Here is a 17,458-nt window from a genome sequence, read left to right on the forward strand (position 1 = left end):
GATCTCAGTAAAAATTGTATCAACTGTTACTGATGGTGTGCCTACCACGATAGGTAAAAACAAAGGCCTTATCTTAACAGAGATGAAAGGATACCTAATTTTGTGCATTCTCACTGTTTGATTCATGTCGAGGCCTTGTGTAAATGAATGAAAGATCAAAAAGAAATTATAGGATGTCTTGAAGTCATTGTTAAAGTTATTAACCATTTTATTACTAAATCCCTAAATAAGTGACTTCTAAAAATATTTTTGGAAGATCTTCAAGCACTGCATTCTGATCTTATTACCCATACAGAGGTTCACTGGCTCAGTTGTGGAAAGGAGCTCTCCAGAATTCTGGATGTGTTTGAAGTAGTAAAAGCTTTTATAATAGAAAGCAATAAAGACAACCTTTTTAATGAAATTTTTACTGAAGATGTTAAGATTACATTTTCATTCATGGATGACATCTGCAGCCATTTAAATGAGTTAACTTTGAGGCTATAGGGAAAAGATAAATTTGTGGTAGTTTTATACGAGGAGATTATGGCATTTGAGAAAAAACTTCATGTGTTTCAGAACAAAATTTTAAAAGGAAATTTGCTTAATTTTCCTAACCTTAAAAAATGTCTGGAGGAAACTGTTGGGGAGTGCCCATCATTTGTAATGAATGTAATCAAAGACCTTAGTGACCAATTCCAAGAAAGATTTGAATACTTGAAAGAGCACCTCCCAAAATTTGAATTAACTATAAATTACAGAAATTTTGAAATCATTAACTTGGAACAAATCTTATCAAAATGAACTAGCAGCTGCCGGGTTAAAACTTGTTGATATGCAGTTGTCTTTAGCTCTGAAATGTCTTTTCCAACACAAAACTATTTTAAAATTCTGGGATTCTTCTGACTGCATAAAATTTCCTTTATTACATAGAGAGAGGTGTTCAAAGTACTTTCTATGTTTGGATCAACATACACGTGTGAAAGTGCTTTCTTTCCATTAATGGACAATATCAAAATCGAAAAAAGGACAAGGTTGTTGACATCACATTTGGAAGAAAATTTGCAATTATCTCTTCATAACGGAGAAATTAATTTCAAATGTTTGGCATCATCTCTTCAAAGTTCACACTAAGATAATAAATATTAGCACCCAAAAATTTTAATTGAGAAATATAATTCTTCCATGCATAATATGGCTAAAAAATTAATGAAAAATATGCATTTTTAAACTTTAGGCAAAAAAATTTATATTTTAAAATATGGTGCTCATACGTATTGTAAGCTGCAAAATCTTGCTCACTTAAAGCAAAAGGTTAAGAACCCCTGGTTTAGAAGAACAAATGAGAAATAAAAGATTTCATCCCTATGATAATAATTTCACTGAAGCATGCATTGTTTTTTTTTTTTTTTTGTTAGTTGTTGGCACATCGGCTGCTGTGGCCATAATACACCTTCCAAAGTTTTTGCATTTTACTCTGATCCAAGCCCAAGGCGAGATTCGAACCTGCAACCTTTGGGTTGCCAGGCAGGCAATTTATCCACATGGCTAGCCCGGTCGGCTGAAGCAAGCATTGGGATCAGAAGATTTAAAGTAGCAATCCAACCAAGGAAAAGAGGAATAAAAATCATGCAGATCAAGGGTTTTGGATGTGTGGTTAGGACTGTCTGGTATTCTGATGGGAAAATGAATAAAATGTATAAGGTCATTAGTAATCACAAAAGCCTCAACATCACAATCATCTAGTCTATATAACTAGAAACCTGAAGTCAGATGCTGGAGTTATGATTGAAATTACCTAAAAAGTTATCTACCTGTTAAGAAAGGAAGTTAAAAAATTCCAAATGATTTATACAGTTAGGAGAGTAACAGAGATAACAGATGGATCTGACAAACCCGAGGGGCTCACATCTGGTGAGCATGGGCTTGGCACAACCAGGGTCCTGAGCTGGATTTCATCATTCTTCTTTTTCTTGGTGATTTCCTTTTACTTCTGACCATATCTCTCTCTCTCTCTCTCTCTCTCTCTCTCTCAGGGTAACTCAGAAGTTTTAATTTTTTTTTTTGGCTGGTGCAGCAAAAGGCTCACCAAGGCTTCCTTGCACCATATAGCTATTTATAATAATAATAATAATAAAATGGGAAAAGAGGTTTTAAGCCAGGGGGAGATCAAAAAGAGGAGCTTTCGAATTAAGAAGTCTCGGACAAGCAATATCAGAGCACACAAATAATTGAGATTGTTACAAAAGTAAGTGCAGCTTGGCAGAATTTAAGTAAATATTGACACCAAAGGAACTGGGTCCACATATATTTGTGAAATGATTGAGGAAGTTTTTGGGAGTTTAGATCTTTTCACAAGCAAGTTTGTTCTGTTAGCATTAGCATTAGGAGAGGCATATGATGCAAGAAAGCAAGCTTATGCAGCATCAGCCAAAAAAAAAAAAAAAAACAACTTCCATTTCACCCCTCCGTTCGTTCGACATACCTATCCAGCTGAGCCTTAAATTTAAATAAATAAATAAATTTTCTGTTTATACTCTGGCACAACAACCAAGTCAGAAGAATTTACAATAAATCGTCAATACAAATATTTATCGTATTTAGTAGTCACGGGCTTGAACCCCGGTTCACTCAAGGAACGTGTGCTATGCACTCTCGCTCCTGACCACTGGGCTACGTCAGGCATTTATTTAGGCTATCAACTTCCACAACAAGGGATGGAAGTCTGTTCCACCAACCAACTACCCGCTGGCTAAAGGCAAATTTCCGCACGTCTATCCTACATCTGTCTTTCCTCAATTTGAATTTATGCCCTCTCAGGTGATTATTCTGAGCAAGAGGAAGAATCCCATCAGCATTGAGTATGCTCAAACCATTCAAGGCTTTATACACCTCTATCAGATCACCTCACTGGTGCCTAGTCTCCAGACACTGTAATCTGCAAAACTTAAGCCTTTCTTCGTAAGAGTACCCCTTTGTTCCATTCACTAATCTTGTTGCCCTTCTCTGTACTCGTTCCAGCAGCTCTACATCCTTCTTGAAATGAGGCCTCCAGACCTGTATACAGTACTCAAGGTGTGGCCTGACCATTGCCTTATACAAGGGAATAATCACCTCCTTATCCCTGCTAGAAAAATTCCTGTATATCACTGACAAGACACCATCAGCTACTCTTGCAGCCCATCTGCACTGCTCAGAGAACTTGATATCTACCTGCATAATTACCCCAGGTCCTTTTCAATCTCTACCACTGTCAGTGTAGTACCACACAGTTGATACGTTGCTCTGGGGTTGCTGTTTCCCATATGTAGTACTTTACATTTGTCAATGATAAACTTCATTTGCCACCACTCAGCCCATCTGCTCAACCTTTCCAGATCCTGTTGCAACAGCATAGTGTCAGTAGTGTCCTTGACAACCCTGACAACCTTTGTATTGTCTGCAAACTTGGACATTAAGCTTGATATACCATCATCAATATCATTTATAAATACAGAAAACAATAATGGACCCAACACTGAACCCTGAGGGACTCCACTAATAACATTAGTCCACGATGAGCAGTGTCCATTGATTACCACTCCCTGTCTTCTCCCCCTCAACCACCCCTTTATCCATAGCAGCAATTTGCCCCCAATGCCACACTGCTCCAATCTGTGCAGCAGTCTTTCATGTGCAACAGTATCAAAAGCCTTTCTAAGATCCAAGTATATAATATCAAAGTTATTCCCTGCATCCAGTTCTTTTGTGACTGCATCATAGTATCCAATCAAATTGGTCAGGCAAGACTTCCCCTTAACAAAACCATGCTGTGTCCAAGCTATAACTGAAGTCTTGTCTAGATGATCCTGCAGTGCTTCTTTAACCAGTGCCCCCATTAATTTTCCTGGAACAGAAGTTAAACTCACAGGTCTATAATTATCTGTGTCGGCCTTTGATCCTCCTTTGTGAATTGGGGTCACATTTGCACATCTCCAATGTGTGGGTACCTCTCCTGAGTCCAAGGAAGCTCTCATAATTATGGCTAAGGGTTTGCTGACTTCCTTTGCTGCCTCCTTCAATATAACTGGATAGATCCCATCCACCCCAGATGCCTTTCTTGTGCTTATCTTCAACAATTTCTCCTCCACTTTACTCTCAGTTATTACAAGATTCTCTAGCTTACTGCTAGAGTTGAATACACCTCTGGCATTCCCCTCGCTGAATAACATCAACAGTTGACCCATCGACATCAAGTGGACCAATCTGATTCATCCCCTTCCTTCTAGAGTTTACATAAGTAAAGAACTCTTTGATGTTTTTCTTTGCATCCCTTGCCAAAGATTTCTCGTAATCTGCCTTTGCCTGCCTAATCTCCTTTGTGACTTGGTTACAGACCAGCTTATATCTATCATAGGCTTCAATGTCACCCATTAATTTATATGTATCGCATGTATTTTTCTTCTCTGCCATATGTTTCATTAGGCGCCTCCGTAGCCAGGTGGGAAGGAGCAGCAGTGCGTAGCACACGCTTCTTGATTAGACCGGGGTTCGAGCCCGTCACCACCAAATACAGAGGATGCGGAAAGGTCAAGGAATGACCACCGCATTTCCCTGAGCAATATGGCCTTAGTTGCTAATGCTCCTAAAAACCAAAACAACAACAACATATGTTTCATTAGTTCATCTGACATCCATTTAGGCCTAAACCTTGAACAATATTTCTTAGTTGGTATGTAAAGCCTAGTAAGCTTCCAAGATACGTTCTTTGAATGCTTCCCATTTTGAATTTGCTGTTGGTAACATCATCAGCTGGTCCCACTGTATAGAATTTAAATACTGTCTCAGACCATCGTAGTCGCTTTTACGAAAGCAAAAACCCTTCCTTTTACCCCTGATAGTAGTTACCTCTTGAGTAAATCCCACTTCAGCACACTGTGATTACTGTGTGGAATGTTTCCAATGGAATGTTTCTATTTACAATGGGTTTCCTCAGCCTACAAGTTATTTTTGTTAGGAATTTTTTTCCGCCACAATGTGCGATTCAAGGTGTCTTAGTCAGGTAAACCTCAGGCTGTCATGCACTCCTATATCCCATCGATCCATGTCCTGCAAGGTCTTCCTCTTCTTCTTTCTGGATATCTGCAGAAAGAAGGAAAAGAGGAAAACAAAGATAGCCTTTGGACATCTGGTTTCTTGCATCCGTTTTACATGTCCATACCAAGTTAAATGCATTTCTTCACTAGTTGTAATAATATTCTTTTTTACTTACATTTTCTCTCTTATGTCTTTATTCCATTTTCTGTCTCTTCTAGAAGGTTTTGCTGAGCTTCTCAAAAAATCCATTTCTGTTGAGAGAAATTTGTTTTCCCCTCGTCTATTCAAAGTCCAAGTTTCCACTCTATACAATAAAAGACTTTGTACAATTTTTAGAAATATAAATTTCTTTTGTTTTATTTAGAATATTTCTGCTCCACAGAACAGAATTTATCATGCTGACAGCCTTTCTGCCATCTGCAATTTTCTTATTGATTTCTGCTTGGGATGATCCATCACTTTGTAAGATTGATCCCAAATATTTAAATTTATTGACTTGTTTGATTTGAAAACCCTCAACATTTAGAATGTGTCCTGATCCTGAAGATAACATTTCAGTCTTGTTAAAATTGATTTTCAGACCCCATCGTTTATATTCCTCAAACAATTTACCACATGAATAGTCTGCATCTTCCAAGTCTTGTACTATCCCCACATGATCATCTACAAAAAGTAAATCGTGAATATAGATATTATTGATTGGCAATCCCATTTTATTGCCTTTTTTTGACCAGGATCTCAGGCAGATGTCAATATAATTTTGAAAAGTGTTGGTAACGTGCAAAGCCATTGGCACATTTTGCATTCGCAGAGAGTTCAAGCTAGATGCACAGCTTGACTTTGTGACTAATCTATTGAAGCATTTGCCATTCACAATGCTTAATTTAAAATTCTTAATAAAACCATCGGCCATCATGCAGTCATAGACATAAACAGCAAAAACGGAAATTGTAATAAGAAATATGATAACATGCTTTTATTGTGGAAATATTTATAAAAACGGTTTTGAATAATAAATAAATAATACATATTAAATTAGTTTTATTAAAGTTTTGTCCAATTTACTATACTTTTGTATTTGAAATGTAAAATTAGCACTTATGATGCCATTATTTAAAGCATCACTTTGGAATGAAAACACAAACTGTTTATTGTTTAAGTGCAATATCATAATGCGATATAATTAAGGTAACTTTATTAAACAAATGGCAACACAGAAGTGAGAGTACAGGGTAAATGGCAAAAGTAACAAGCAGTCAAAATCATAAAATAATTTTTTTCTTTAGATCTCAGAGGGGGAAAAAAACAAAACCATCAAATACTAACTGTTTAACACTTTGTAAAAAAAACCCAAATTTGAAAATTTGGTGCATTTTGCACAATGATTTTCTAAAATTTATAATTTATAATGATTTTCAAAAGTTTATATTTTGAAAAAAAAAAAAAAAAAACGTTCTAACCAATACTAATAACTGGCCCATACTCAATGGGTCAGTTATTAGTATTAGCTAGAGTTTTTACAGATGATTCTCGGTCTCAGAGTCTGTTGGTGATTTTTCAACTGCAATGAATTTTTTTTTTTTTTTTTGGAAGTTGTTGGCACATAGGCTTCTGTGGCCATAATGCACCTCCCAAGGTTTTTGTAGTACTTTGATCCAAGCCGGAGGCGGGAATCGAACCCGTGACCTTTGGGTTGCCAGGCAGGCACTTTACTCACCCGGCTAGCCCGGTCGGCTGCAATAAATTGTATTAAAACATAATTATGATACATTTCAATGGAAACAAACTGTTTTCTCCTTGAAGGATTTTATTAAAGTTGTTTTCTCATAGTACATCTAAAACAGAAACTGTATCAAAATTTCATTTTATTATAGTTTATTTTATTTTATTTAATTTACAGATAAACTGACCAAGTAGAAGGTCATAAAGAAATAATGAATCTTGAGGCACTCCAGCCTATGGGAACTTCTGAATCTTCTCTCTGTTCTCCTGCTTAAGAACAGATGCCTACTCCTTGTTTAAAGACGTGCACACAATAAATAATAACTATGAAATGACTCAAAAACAGCTTATAATTGCAAAATTCCGAGTTATGTCTTACCATTAGAATTAGTTGAATGATTGAACTGAAAAAAGGAGAGAGAAGTACACCTAATGGTTGTAGAAAGAGAACAGAATTCAATTCACGACTGAGAGCTATACAATCAAGGTGCTTTATAGTGATCCTCTTTTTAGCATCCCAACACGTTACAATAACCAAGTGGAAGGTCCCAGCTGATTTCCCATAAACCTAATGCTATTTTACATTCATTAATGACCTTGAAAGACAAATGAGTTCCCTATAATGATCCAAAAAATTTTACCACTCTATCTTGTTTTTTTTTTTTTTTTTTATTACAATATTCACATATCAACCTGAAAGAACGCCAATTTATTGAAGCTACTGATGAGTTTCACGCTAACTGTGAGAGAACATTCAGCTAAATAAAATTAACTTTGACTAGAAGTTCATTTTATTATACAGTATGTATAATAACTGTATGTTTACTGATATGGCTCCTACAGAGTGGCTAGCTTTGTCAATATCAGACAATATTAAGATTTTACAAGATGTAAATAATGGCATACATTCTAAGGCTGACATCACTAAACAGTTCAGCATTCCTAAGAGTACACCGTTCACCATTCTGAAAGACCAAGAGCTTAGAAAAATCTGTTGTGGCATGTAGGATTGGAGCACAAAAGGCAAAGTATCCAGATCCTGAAAAGGATCTGGATACTTATTCTTGGAATGGCTAATAATGATACGTACAAAAAACATTCCTGTGGGCAGAAATGTTTTTAAAATTGAGGCTGAATCCTTTGTGCATCGGATGAATATTACATTACATTTAAGTGAGCCAGTAAGCTAATTGCCAGTTCACACACCTGGGAGAATCACTTAATTTTGAACACTTTTTAAATGAGTGATCATGGCCTCCAATGCCTGCAGAAGGTGTCACTCTTACAGGGCTAAGCAACATGGCCAAAGGCCATACATCTATACCATTGTGTGGGGACCAAGAGGTCGTGACCAGTCTATATAAATCCTCACCTGGGTACAAAAGTATTTCTAACTATTTCTAGCAACTATCTGAATCGTAGAGTGGAAACATTCTTCTGTCACTTCTGATTCCTTTAGCATATGCATCCACAACTTGTCCATCAAGTGCTGTTTAGTAACTTGGTGATCAATGTAAAAGATCACCACTTTAGATTTTGATCTAGGAGGTTAATTAACTTTGATATCTAGTTCAGTAACTTTAGAACATGAAGAGATTTCCTTAAGATCTTCTTATGTCAAAGTTTCTATCACAATCCTTCAGTCTCTAATGGGTCTAATCGACAGACTTTCACATCCTTCAAAATTGGACAGGCTTCAGCAACTCCATTTCCATCTGTTGACTGGTACTGTATTGTTCTGACAGAGACTTAAGAATCAAGGTCTTAGGCTTCTCCAACAGCTGCTGAGGTTCCACAAAGACCACATCAGCAAATGTTCTCTAAACTTTCCAGACAGACTCCTGGGGTTGGGAAATAGTAAACAGCCTCTGGTTCTTTATTTCCAGTTGCATCACCACAATCTCCATTTCATCCCATATTGAGAGAACATCCTTCTTAACTTCTTAACGCTGATAAATGCCAAGCATTTATCAGCTTAGCCAGGGCCCCATTCTTTACTCAATCTTAATAGGTTTACTAGAGTTTGGAGCAGATATAATCAGAATCATATTGAAGATAAGTTTTCTGATGGATGATTCCAGAAATTTCAGCATTGTCGTGGGCTGTCTTTCAAAAGAGTGTGTGTCAAAAGTGCAGCCAACAATACTGAAGCTACAGAGAGAGAGAGAGAGAGAGTGTGTGTGTGTGTGTGTGTGTGTGTGTGTGTGTGTGTGTGTGTGTGTGTGTGTGTGTGTGTGTGCGTGCGTGCGTGTCATTTAAAAAAATGTTTTGTTGAAATATGACCAGAAGGACATTTTCAATGCAAATGAAACTGGGCTTTTTTTTAAGCTGCTACCAGATTAAATGCTTACATTTACATTTAAATGTTAGAAATGTAGTGGCAGCAGATTACTATTCTAGCAGCAAACTTGTCTGGCACAGAGAAGCTTCATCTCTTAATCACTGGGAAAGCCAAGAAGGCATTGCTGCCTATGTATTGAGCAAGCCAAAAATGCTTGGATGCCATCAAATATCTAAGAAGAATGGATCAGAGACTCAGATTGCAATATGAGCAGGGAGAATAGAAAAATTTTGCTATCTACGGATAACTGATGCCTGATTGACAAGTGAATGGCCTACATGCAATCACTGTTGAGTACCTACCAGCTAATATGACATCAGTTCTTCAATCTCTTGATCATGGTGTAATTCAGTGCTTTATGCCAAAGTGGATTAGACTGTGAGCTAAAGGGGCAAGAAGTTTCATTGATCGATGGATGCTCATCAAGGATTATAACTTGTACATCTTTTCTTTTTCGAGCACAGCCTAACTGTGAAAATTAATAAACTGCTATCATGGACCTTCACAAGTCTCTTTTAAAACATGTTCTGCCACTGAAACCGCACATTTTGACATTATTTTAAAGTGTGAAACCAATTCCCATGTCTATGGTTAGGCCTTGATATATATTTCAGTATGTACACATATGATACTGTACATGTAATTTACAAATTAATCTTACCACATAATTTTTTTTATGAGAACCCCCAAACACGAAAGGCATTAGAATCTATAGTACTTAGTTCTATGCATGGGTTGAAGGTTGAGAACATGAAAGAAGATACTTGTTTATCTGTACAGAATTTCTGTATATTGTAATCTTAAGGAAATACACGTGAAGCGAGGACTAAGTTCAATAGCAAAGCTTAATTAAGATATTCTATAACTTATCTAATGTGAAGAGAGGTTGTTCCAGAAAATGGAAGTTGAAGGAATAAATAAATGAGGAAGAAGAAAAGCTGGTTCTCAACGGTTGCACAGTAAAAGAATGGTGACTAGTTGTGGTAAGTGCTCAGACTGATTTGGAAGAGAGCAGGGGAATCATGAATGGAGTTGGGAAGCCTGAGAGAGGTTATGATGACACCACCCCAGATGTGGGAACAATATTCCATGGATGGATATGAGATTTGTACAGAGTAAGTAGCTGAGTTTTCTCTTTTACTCTCAGCAGAAGAGAAACCCCAGTTTCTTAGATGTAGAGGATATTTGTGATGTGCTTATGCCGAGAGAGAGAGAGAGAGAGAGAGAGAGAGAGAGAGAGAGAGAGAGAGAGAGAGAGAGAGATTAGAAGTCAGAGTAATCCCTAATAGAGATATGTAATCTTATCTAGGAATCCAATCATTGAAGATAAGCATAAGAGCAGAATAATCCTTTTTTTGTAAATATAAATCAGGATTGAATTTTAGAAAGATTTAAATTAACCAAATTATCTTTGCCTCACTGGAGAATTACCTGGAGAACAGCATTTAAGGAATTGGTAATGGATATTTGACAAGTTGATGCTGTTTGTGTAGGTCAAAGTTTCTCAAACTGGAAGGTGGAATGCAATGTGATATCATCAACAAAACTATGGATAGGATTTCCAGTCAATGTATGAAAGTCATTTAATATAAAAGTGGAAAAGAGTGGGTGAAAAAAATGAATCTTGGAGAACACCAGCATTAGTGGAGAAGTCAGAAGACAGCCATCTACTATCACCTGCAGTGAACAGTGAGAGAGGGAGAAAAATCTGGATACCCAATTACAGAAAACAGTTGGCCATCCATAAGGTGGAAGCTTATTTAGAAGACTTTTATGCCAAACAATCAAAAGTCTTTGAAATATCAAGAGCAACTATTCGAATTTCACCAAACTTTCCCAATGAATTTGTCCATTCATTGGTAACATAAGCCAGTATATCACCAGTGGATTGACAATGATGGAATTCATATAGGTTATCAGTGATCAGATGGAACGTTTCAAAAATAGACAATTTAGGAGTTGGTGGTTAATGGATTTCTCCATTACTCTCGAAAGAGTAGAAGTAAATGCAATGGGATGGATCTTTCACTACTTTTAGTTACTGGCTACATATGAGCAAACAAATTTCCAAGAAGGAGTAAAGTACCAGTGGAATAAGAAAATGTAAAAGGGTGAAAAAGAACAGGAGTCAGCTCAGGAGTACAAATTTTTGATACCAAATGGAGAAATACGATCAGGACCTAGAGCTTTCTTGGCATCAAGACTGTTCAAAATTCTTCTAACATCCTTTTGAAGGAAGAAAATAGGAGACACTGAATGGAGTGTACTGGAAGGGGTAGGAGATAGTTTACAAAGATCATCGATAAAAGAGTTAGAAGAAAAGCAGAATGCAGCAGGTCAACTTTATCTTTAGGTGAGGTGGCAACAGAACCATCAGATTTTAACAAAGGTGGTAGTAAAGATGGGCAAAAGTTGCAGTCAATAGCTTTGGCAGGAGACCAGAATGCTCAACTACAACTTGGACAAGAAGCAAATTTTCTATTCTTAGTTTGTTCAAAATCGAGTAAGGACTGATTAATAACTGCTTTACAACTGTTGAGAGCGTTGGTGTAGGCAGAAAATGAACCTGGAGATTTAGATGCAAGCCAATTACATGCAACGTTCTTATCTTGAACAGACTTATCACATTTATTGGAAACCAAGGAGTGTGGAATAAAGGGTTTCATCCTTACAAGAATAATTTCGCTGACATGATTGGAACAAACACAGACAAGGTTTAAAACAGCAATCTAACTAAGGAAAAGAAGAATAGAAATCTCACAAATAACTTCCAGTACAAATGACTTGCACATGGGAATTATACCCTAGTACTAACAGTCCCACCATTGTGAGAGTGCAAGCAGAGGATTTGGTTGTTCAAAAACGACTGGACTTTGCTGAAATTTAGTTCACTTAACTCAAATGTCACTTATTATATCAGTTCCATTAATGTTTTAGAATCTCAGGTAGCAAGCCTAACTTGTCATATCTGAGAGAATGTCTGGGACAGCTTCAAGGACCAATATCATGCAATGAACACAAAATGTACAATCTTTCTTTTCATATTTAGTATTATAGTACATATTCTGAATCAGATTATATATATTGTATTAGTGGAATTATATTAAATGTTTGAATGTTCCTCTTTTCTTTGCCAATTTTATGAACTATTGATACAACCTTCTGTCAATATAACAACTGTTTTTCTCATCTCCTGGACAAGCACTATGAAGAACTTCAACTGTATTATCAGATAGATGATATTCCAACTCTAAAAACTGAGAAAATCACTTATAAAGAAAAGGTTCTCTGAATTAAATACTACATTACGTATGTATGTACAGATTAGAGAAAGTGGCAAATAGTACTATTGTGACTACATTATATTAAAATGTATAAAAAAGAAAGAATCAAACTGCATAACAAGTACAGTATAGCAGATTCCTACTCTAGGTAAGGTTGAACTTGGCAAAGTGCAATTCTACTTCTATGTACTAACCTACCTAATATTCAAGATAAAATAAAATAAAATAAATATATGTATAAAAAAGAAAAAGACAAAACAATACTCATCATCAGCAATGCAAATACACAACATCACATCCCTGCCCAAAAAACACATACAACCACACCTAACAAAGGATGAGCAGCCACTCAGTTTTTGGTGGATAAGGGCATGCACATTCTTTATAATAAATAGATAATTAGGAACCAGGAAATCATAAGCATTATGACATCAAAACTTGTGAAAAAAGATCATATTTCTGTCATTTCCTGTTATACAGCAAAATGCAATGGATGTCTGAACCCGACAGAAAACACAGAATTCAAAATTATAAAATATGTAATGGTCACCCTCTATAGGTTAAACAAGCAAACATAACAGATAAAATGCTAATTTAAATGTCAATCCGGTCAGCAAACAGACATAAACAATGCATATATGCAAACGTTACTATCCACATTAAATATAACTTTACTATAGGCAGCAACATGGTAATATCACTAACAATTACTTTACTATAAGGGAGCTGGTCTATAGTAAAGTTTTGGAGGGAGGGATAGATACAGACTGTCCTTCCCTCCAAACGTTCCCTTTTTGATTCATGTTTTCTTGTGCCCCACTTCATTCTATTTGAACGTCTATGCCCACCACTTTGTTTCTTCATTATGTTTTAATTTAATTTATGTTTTATTATTTAGATTCAAATATATTATTCAAATTATTATTTATGTTAAATAATAATTTGAATTTAATTTAGTTATGTTAAATCTGTTTATTATGATTTTGTACAATGTTAATTTGCATTTAGTTTTGATTTGTCAATTGGCTGGGTCAAAGCTTAAATTTGCATTCTGTCTGTTATGTTTGCCTGCAGAGGAGCAGCAATCCACACTTTATAAATTTGACTTCCATTCATTATTTTCTGCTTTGTTCAGATTATACATGGATATATATTGACATTTTGCTGGATAGTGGTTATTGACTGAAATATGATCCTTTTTGGAGTTCACACGCACCAATACACTACCTTGAAGAGGTAGTGCTTGTGAGTTCCCAGTTCCTATTTAACTAATTAACTATTTATTATAAAAATGGCACTTATTCTTTGGTAGGTTAATACATACATTTGCACTTCTGAAGTGAATATTGCTTTGCCTTTTCTTATTTATATATATATTTTTTTATTTTAAATATTAGGTTGAACTTGGCACCTTGACAAGAACTTTAACTGCAGCAGTAATGCTGTATTTGTTATATCATTTAGTGTTTTTTTTTCCTTTCCATAAGTCTTAGCGATATTATTATAATGGACCATATAGAAAAGTTGCAATATATTACTGTCACCTCAACTGCATTTCAGTATTAACTATATAAACAAAAGATATTAACCAAAATAAAAGCTGAGAATGAAAATAGCACTATGTGCTGATCACAGCTGAAATAAAGCTCAATCCTGATAGTCAAATATATTCTTCTGAAACTGAAATGCATTTGGCATGTATATGCGTGTTTAATTTAAAAAATTTTAGAGCAATTAAGCTCATTTATTCACATGAGAATAACAATATACTACAAAAAAATGAAAGGTTCTTACCCTTGGCCCCTGCACCCTAATCGCTTGTCAACATCTCTGTGTAGCAGACCCTCCAACAGTGCTTTCAGATCAGGTGAAAAAGAATCTGGTAGTTCCACATTCTGGAAGTCAGGACAAAGGGCCACTTAAAAGCCAAATTATTGATTTAATAATCTGGCCACAGGTTTTTTATTAAGTAAGTCTGCGATTACATATATATTGAAACTATTCTTTCACATAATTTGCCACATAAATATAACAAAAAATATATAACAATAAGTAAATAATTTTATACAACACGACAAGCAATTAAGAAAGTTTTTGATTTCAGAAACAAACTCCTTTTAAATTAATGTAATATTTAATTAAGAATAAAGGATGAATCAACTACACTCCACTGAGGATTAATTTTAGAGAAACAAATGTCAAAAATGTCTAATAAACATGGAAATGGCCAAATAATATCAAAAAAGCATGGACAAAATGAATTGAATTTTGATTACTATTTGTATCCACCCCCCCCCCTCCCACCAGAATGGGCAGTTCTACTTTTCCTGATGTATGGAAAATCTCAAAGAATGAGCAAAGGCAGGTCATAAAATATACAAGGTACTATTCAAAAGCTATGAGAATGTAAAGATCCATTTAACTTATCTAATTTTGCATCATATCTCTTTCAAAGAACTTCCCTTAATTGATAGACCTGAGTCAATTCTGCCATCACTGGAAGCAAGTCCGAATTTCTTTTTCTGTAATATCATTAAGTATTTTCTGCGATTTTTCATGAATCCTTAATGTCAAGTCATAGAAGGAGTGGAGGCACGCAGATTTTGGTTCTTTACCTAAAGGTGTTAAATAGTAGTAGTGGCATGTGATGCAAGAAAGCAAGTGTATGAGCTTATGCAGCATCAGCCAAAAAAAAAAAAAAAATCACACCATTCCCTCCAAATGCCTGTCCAGTTCCTCCTTAAATTTATTCAACCTATCAACTTCCACAACGACAGATGGAAGTTTGTTCCAGCAATTAACCACCCGCTGGCTAAAGGCAAATTTCCGCACATCTATTCTACATCTGTCCTTTCTTAATTTGAATTTATGCCCCCTTAGGTTCGTAATCTGAACAAGTGGAAGGATCCCATCAGAATTCAGCGTGCTCAACCCATTCAAGGCCTTACATACCTCAATCAGATCACCGCGCAGGTGCCTCGTCTCCAGCCACTGCAATTTGCAGAACTTAAGCCTCTCTTGGTAAGAGGATCCCTTCATTCCCCTCACCAATCTTGTTGCCCTTCTCTGTACACGTTCAAGTAAATTACATCCTTCCTAAAATGAGGCCTCCAGACCTGTATGCAGTATTCAAGGCATGGCCTGACCATTGCCTTATACAGAGGGACAATCACCTCCTTCCTGCTAGCAAAATTCCTATATATCATTGACAAAACCCCATAACCTGCCCTGGCAGCCTGTCTGCATTGCTCAGAAAACTTCATATCTGACTGCACAATTACTCCCAGGTATTTTTCATTTTCTACCACCTTAAGTGTAGTACCACACAGTTGGTACGTTTCTCTGGGATTACTTCTACCCATATGCAGTACTTTGCATTTGTCAAGGTTAAACTTCAGTTGCCACTTCTTAGCCCATCTGCCCAAATTATCTAGATCCTGTTGCAGTAGCACACTGCCATTACTGTCATTAACAACCCTGCCAACCTTTGTATCATCTGCAAACTTCGACATTAAGCCTGATATACCTTCATCAATATCATTAATAAATATACAAAACAACAGTGGACCTAAGACCGAACCCTGTGGGACACCACTAATAACATTAGTCCACGAAGAGCAGCACCCAATGATTACCACCCTCTGTCTTCTCCCACTTAACCATGCTTTTTATCCATTGTAGCAACTTTTTTTTTTTTTTTTTATGTGAACCCCAAACACGAGAGGTATTAGAACCTATAGTACTTAGTACCGTGCTTGGGTTAAGGGTTGAAGGAGAATTATGGGGGGAGGGGGGTGCCGGAAACTTTGCTCTAGAGACTAAACATGGGTTTCACCACTTCAAGCCTCCAATAAGCAAAGTGGTGGTATTTCACCGGTTGATGAAAGTCATTTACCAACTTACCCTTAATACCATTCTGCTCCAATTTGTACAATAGTCTTCCATGCCCAACAGTGTCAAAAGCTTTCCTGAAATCCAAATATATGATATCAAAATTATTTTTTGATATCAAATTTGTCAGACAAGACTTTCCCTTAACAAACCCATGCTGTGTTTGAATTATTGCTTCAGTCTTGTCTAGATGATCCTGCAAGGCATCTTTAACCAGTGACTCCATTATTTTACCCAGAACAGAAGTTAAACTAACTGGTCTGTAATTACTCGTGTCACCCTTCGATCCCCCTTTGTGAATTGGGGATACATTTGCACATCTTCAGTCCGTGGGAACCTCCCCTGAGTCCAAGGATGCTCTCATAATTATGGCTAATGGTTTGCTTAGTTGCTTTGCCGCCTCCTTTAATATAACTGGATAGATCCCATCCACCCCAGGTGCTTTTCTTATGTTTAACTTCAACAATTTCTTCTCCACTTTGCTTTCAGTTATTACAAAATCATTAAGTATCCTGCTACAATTTGATAACCTTCTGCCATTTTCAAACCTTAATAATTCCTCATGTGTGAATGTAGATGCAAAATACTCATTCAGTTTGTTTGCTATCTGAGCAGGATCATCAAATAAGAGCAGCACTTTTGATAAAGAGTTGCCTGCCTGTCCAACATGTTCTGGTCAAGAACCAAACCACCTGAATATGTATTATAAGGCTGTTCATAACATGCTATATGTTCCTAAAGTTGTTTAATCAAGAACTTGGGTTTTTTAATTGAAGTACATCTTCATCAAACAACTATATGTGTTAAGCTGTTTAATGAATCTGGCTGATTCATGTAAAATCATTGATTTTACACTTAATCCAGCTATGTATAAGAATTTGCTCCCTGCTCTGTTTTCTTAATTTAAATTTTGTATATATTTTAATTTTAGTTTTGTATCGATTATTACTGTTTTGTATTGATTCTGTAACTCTCAGCATTCTGACTATTATTCAATGTCTGTGTGCCCTGTGGGTGAGAAGTTTATATATATATATATATATATATATATATATAAATGAATATATAAATGAAGTATGACTAATGCAATGCAAAATGACGGATTACAATAAAGCAAACTATTATGATAGTATACAATAACCAGAGAAATGCAAAGTATACTGTC

General features: G+C 36.0%; 1 protein-coding gene across 2 annotated transcripts in view; it reads right to left on the minus strand.

Moving 5' to 3' along the window:
• Window positions 1-17,458, minus strand: part of Gprk1 (G protein-coupled receptor kinase 1) — a 485,675-nt gene that overhangs the window by 83,535 nt on the left and 384,682 nt on the right. For both annotated transcript variants that reach the window (XM_090370993.1, XM_090370992.1), the window contains exon 15: window positions 14,197-14,297. In XM_090370993.1, the coding sequence (XP_090227119.1) occupies window positions 14,197-14,297 (101 nt within the window). The remainder of the gene's footprint in view (window positions 1-14,196; window positions 14,298-17,458) is intronic.

This window comes from Mastigoproctus giganteus, chromosome 3 (assembly GCF_048544385.1).
Source record: "Mastigoproctus giganteus isolate SK-2022 chromosome 3, ASM4854438v1, whole genome shotgun sequence".
Taxonomy (NCBI): Eukaryota; Metazoa; Arthropoda; class Arachnida; order Uropygi; family Thelyphonidae; genus Mastigoproctus; species Mastigoproctus giganteus.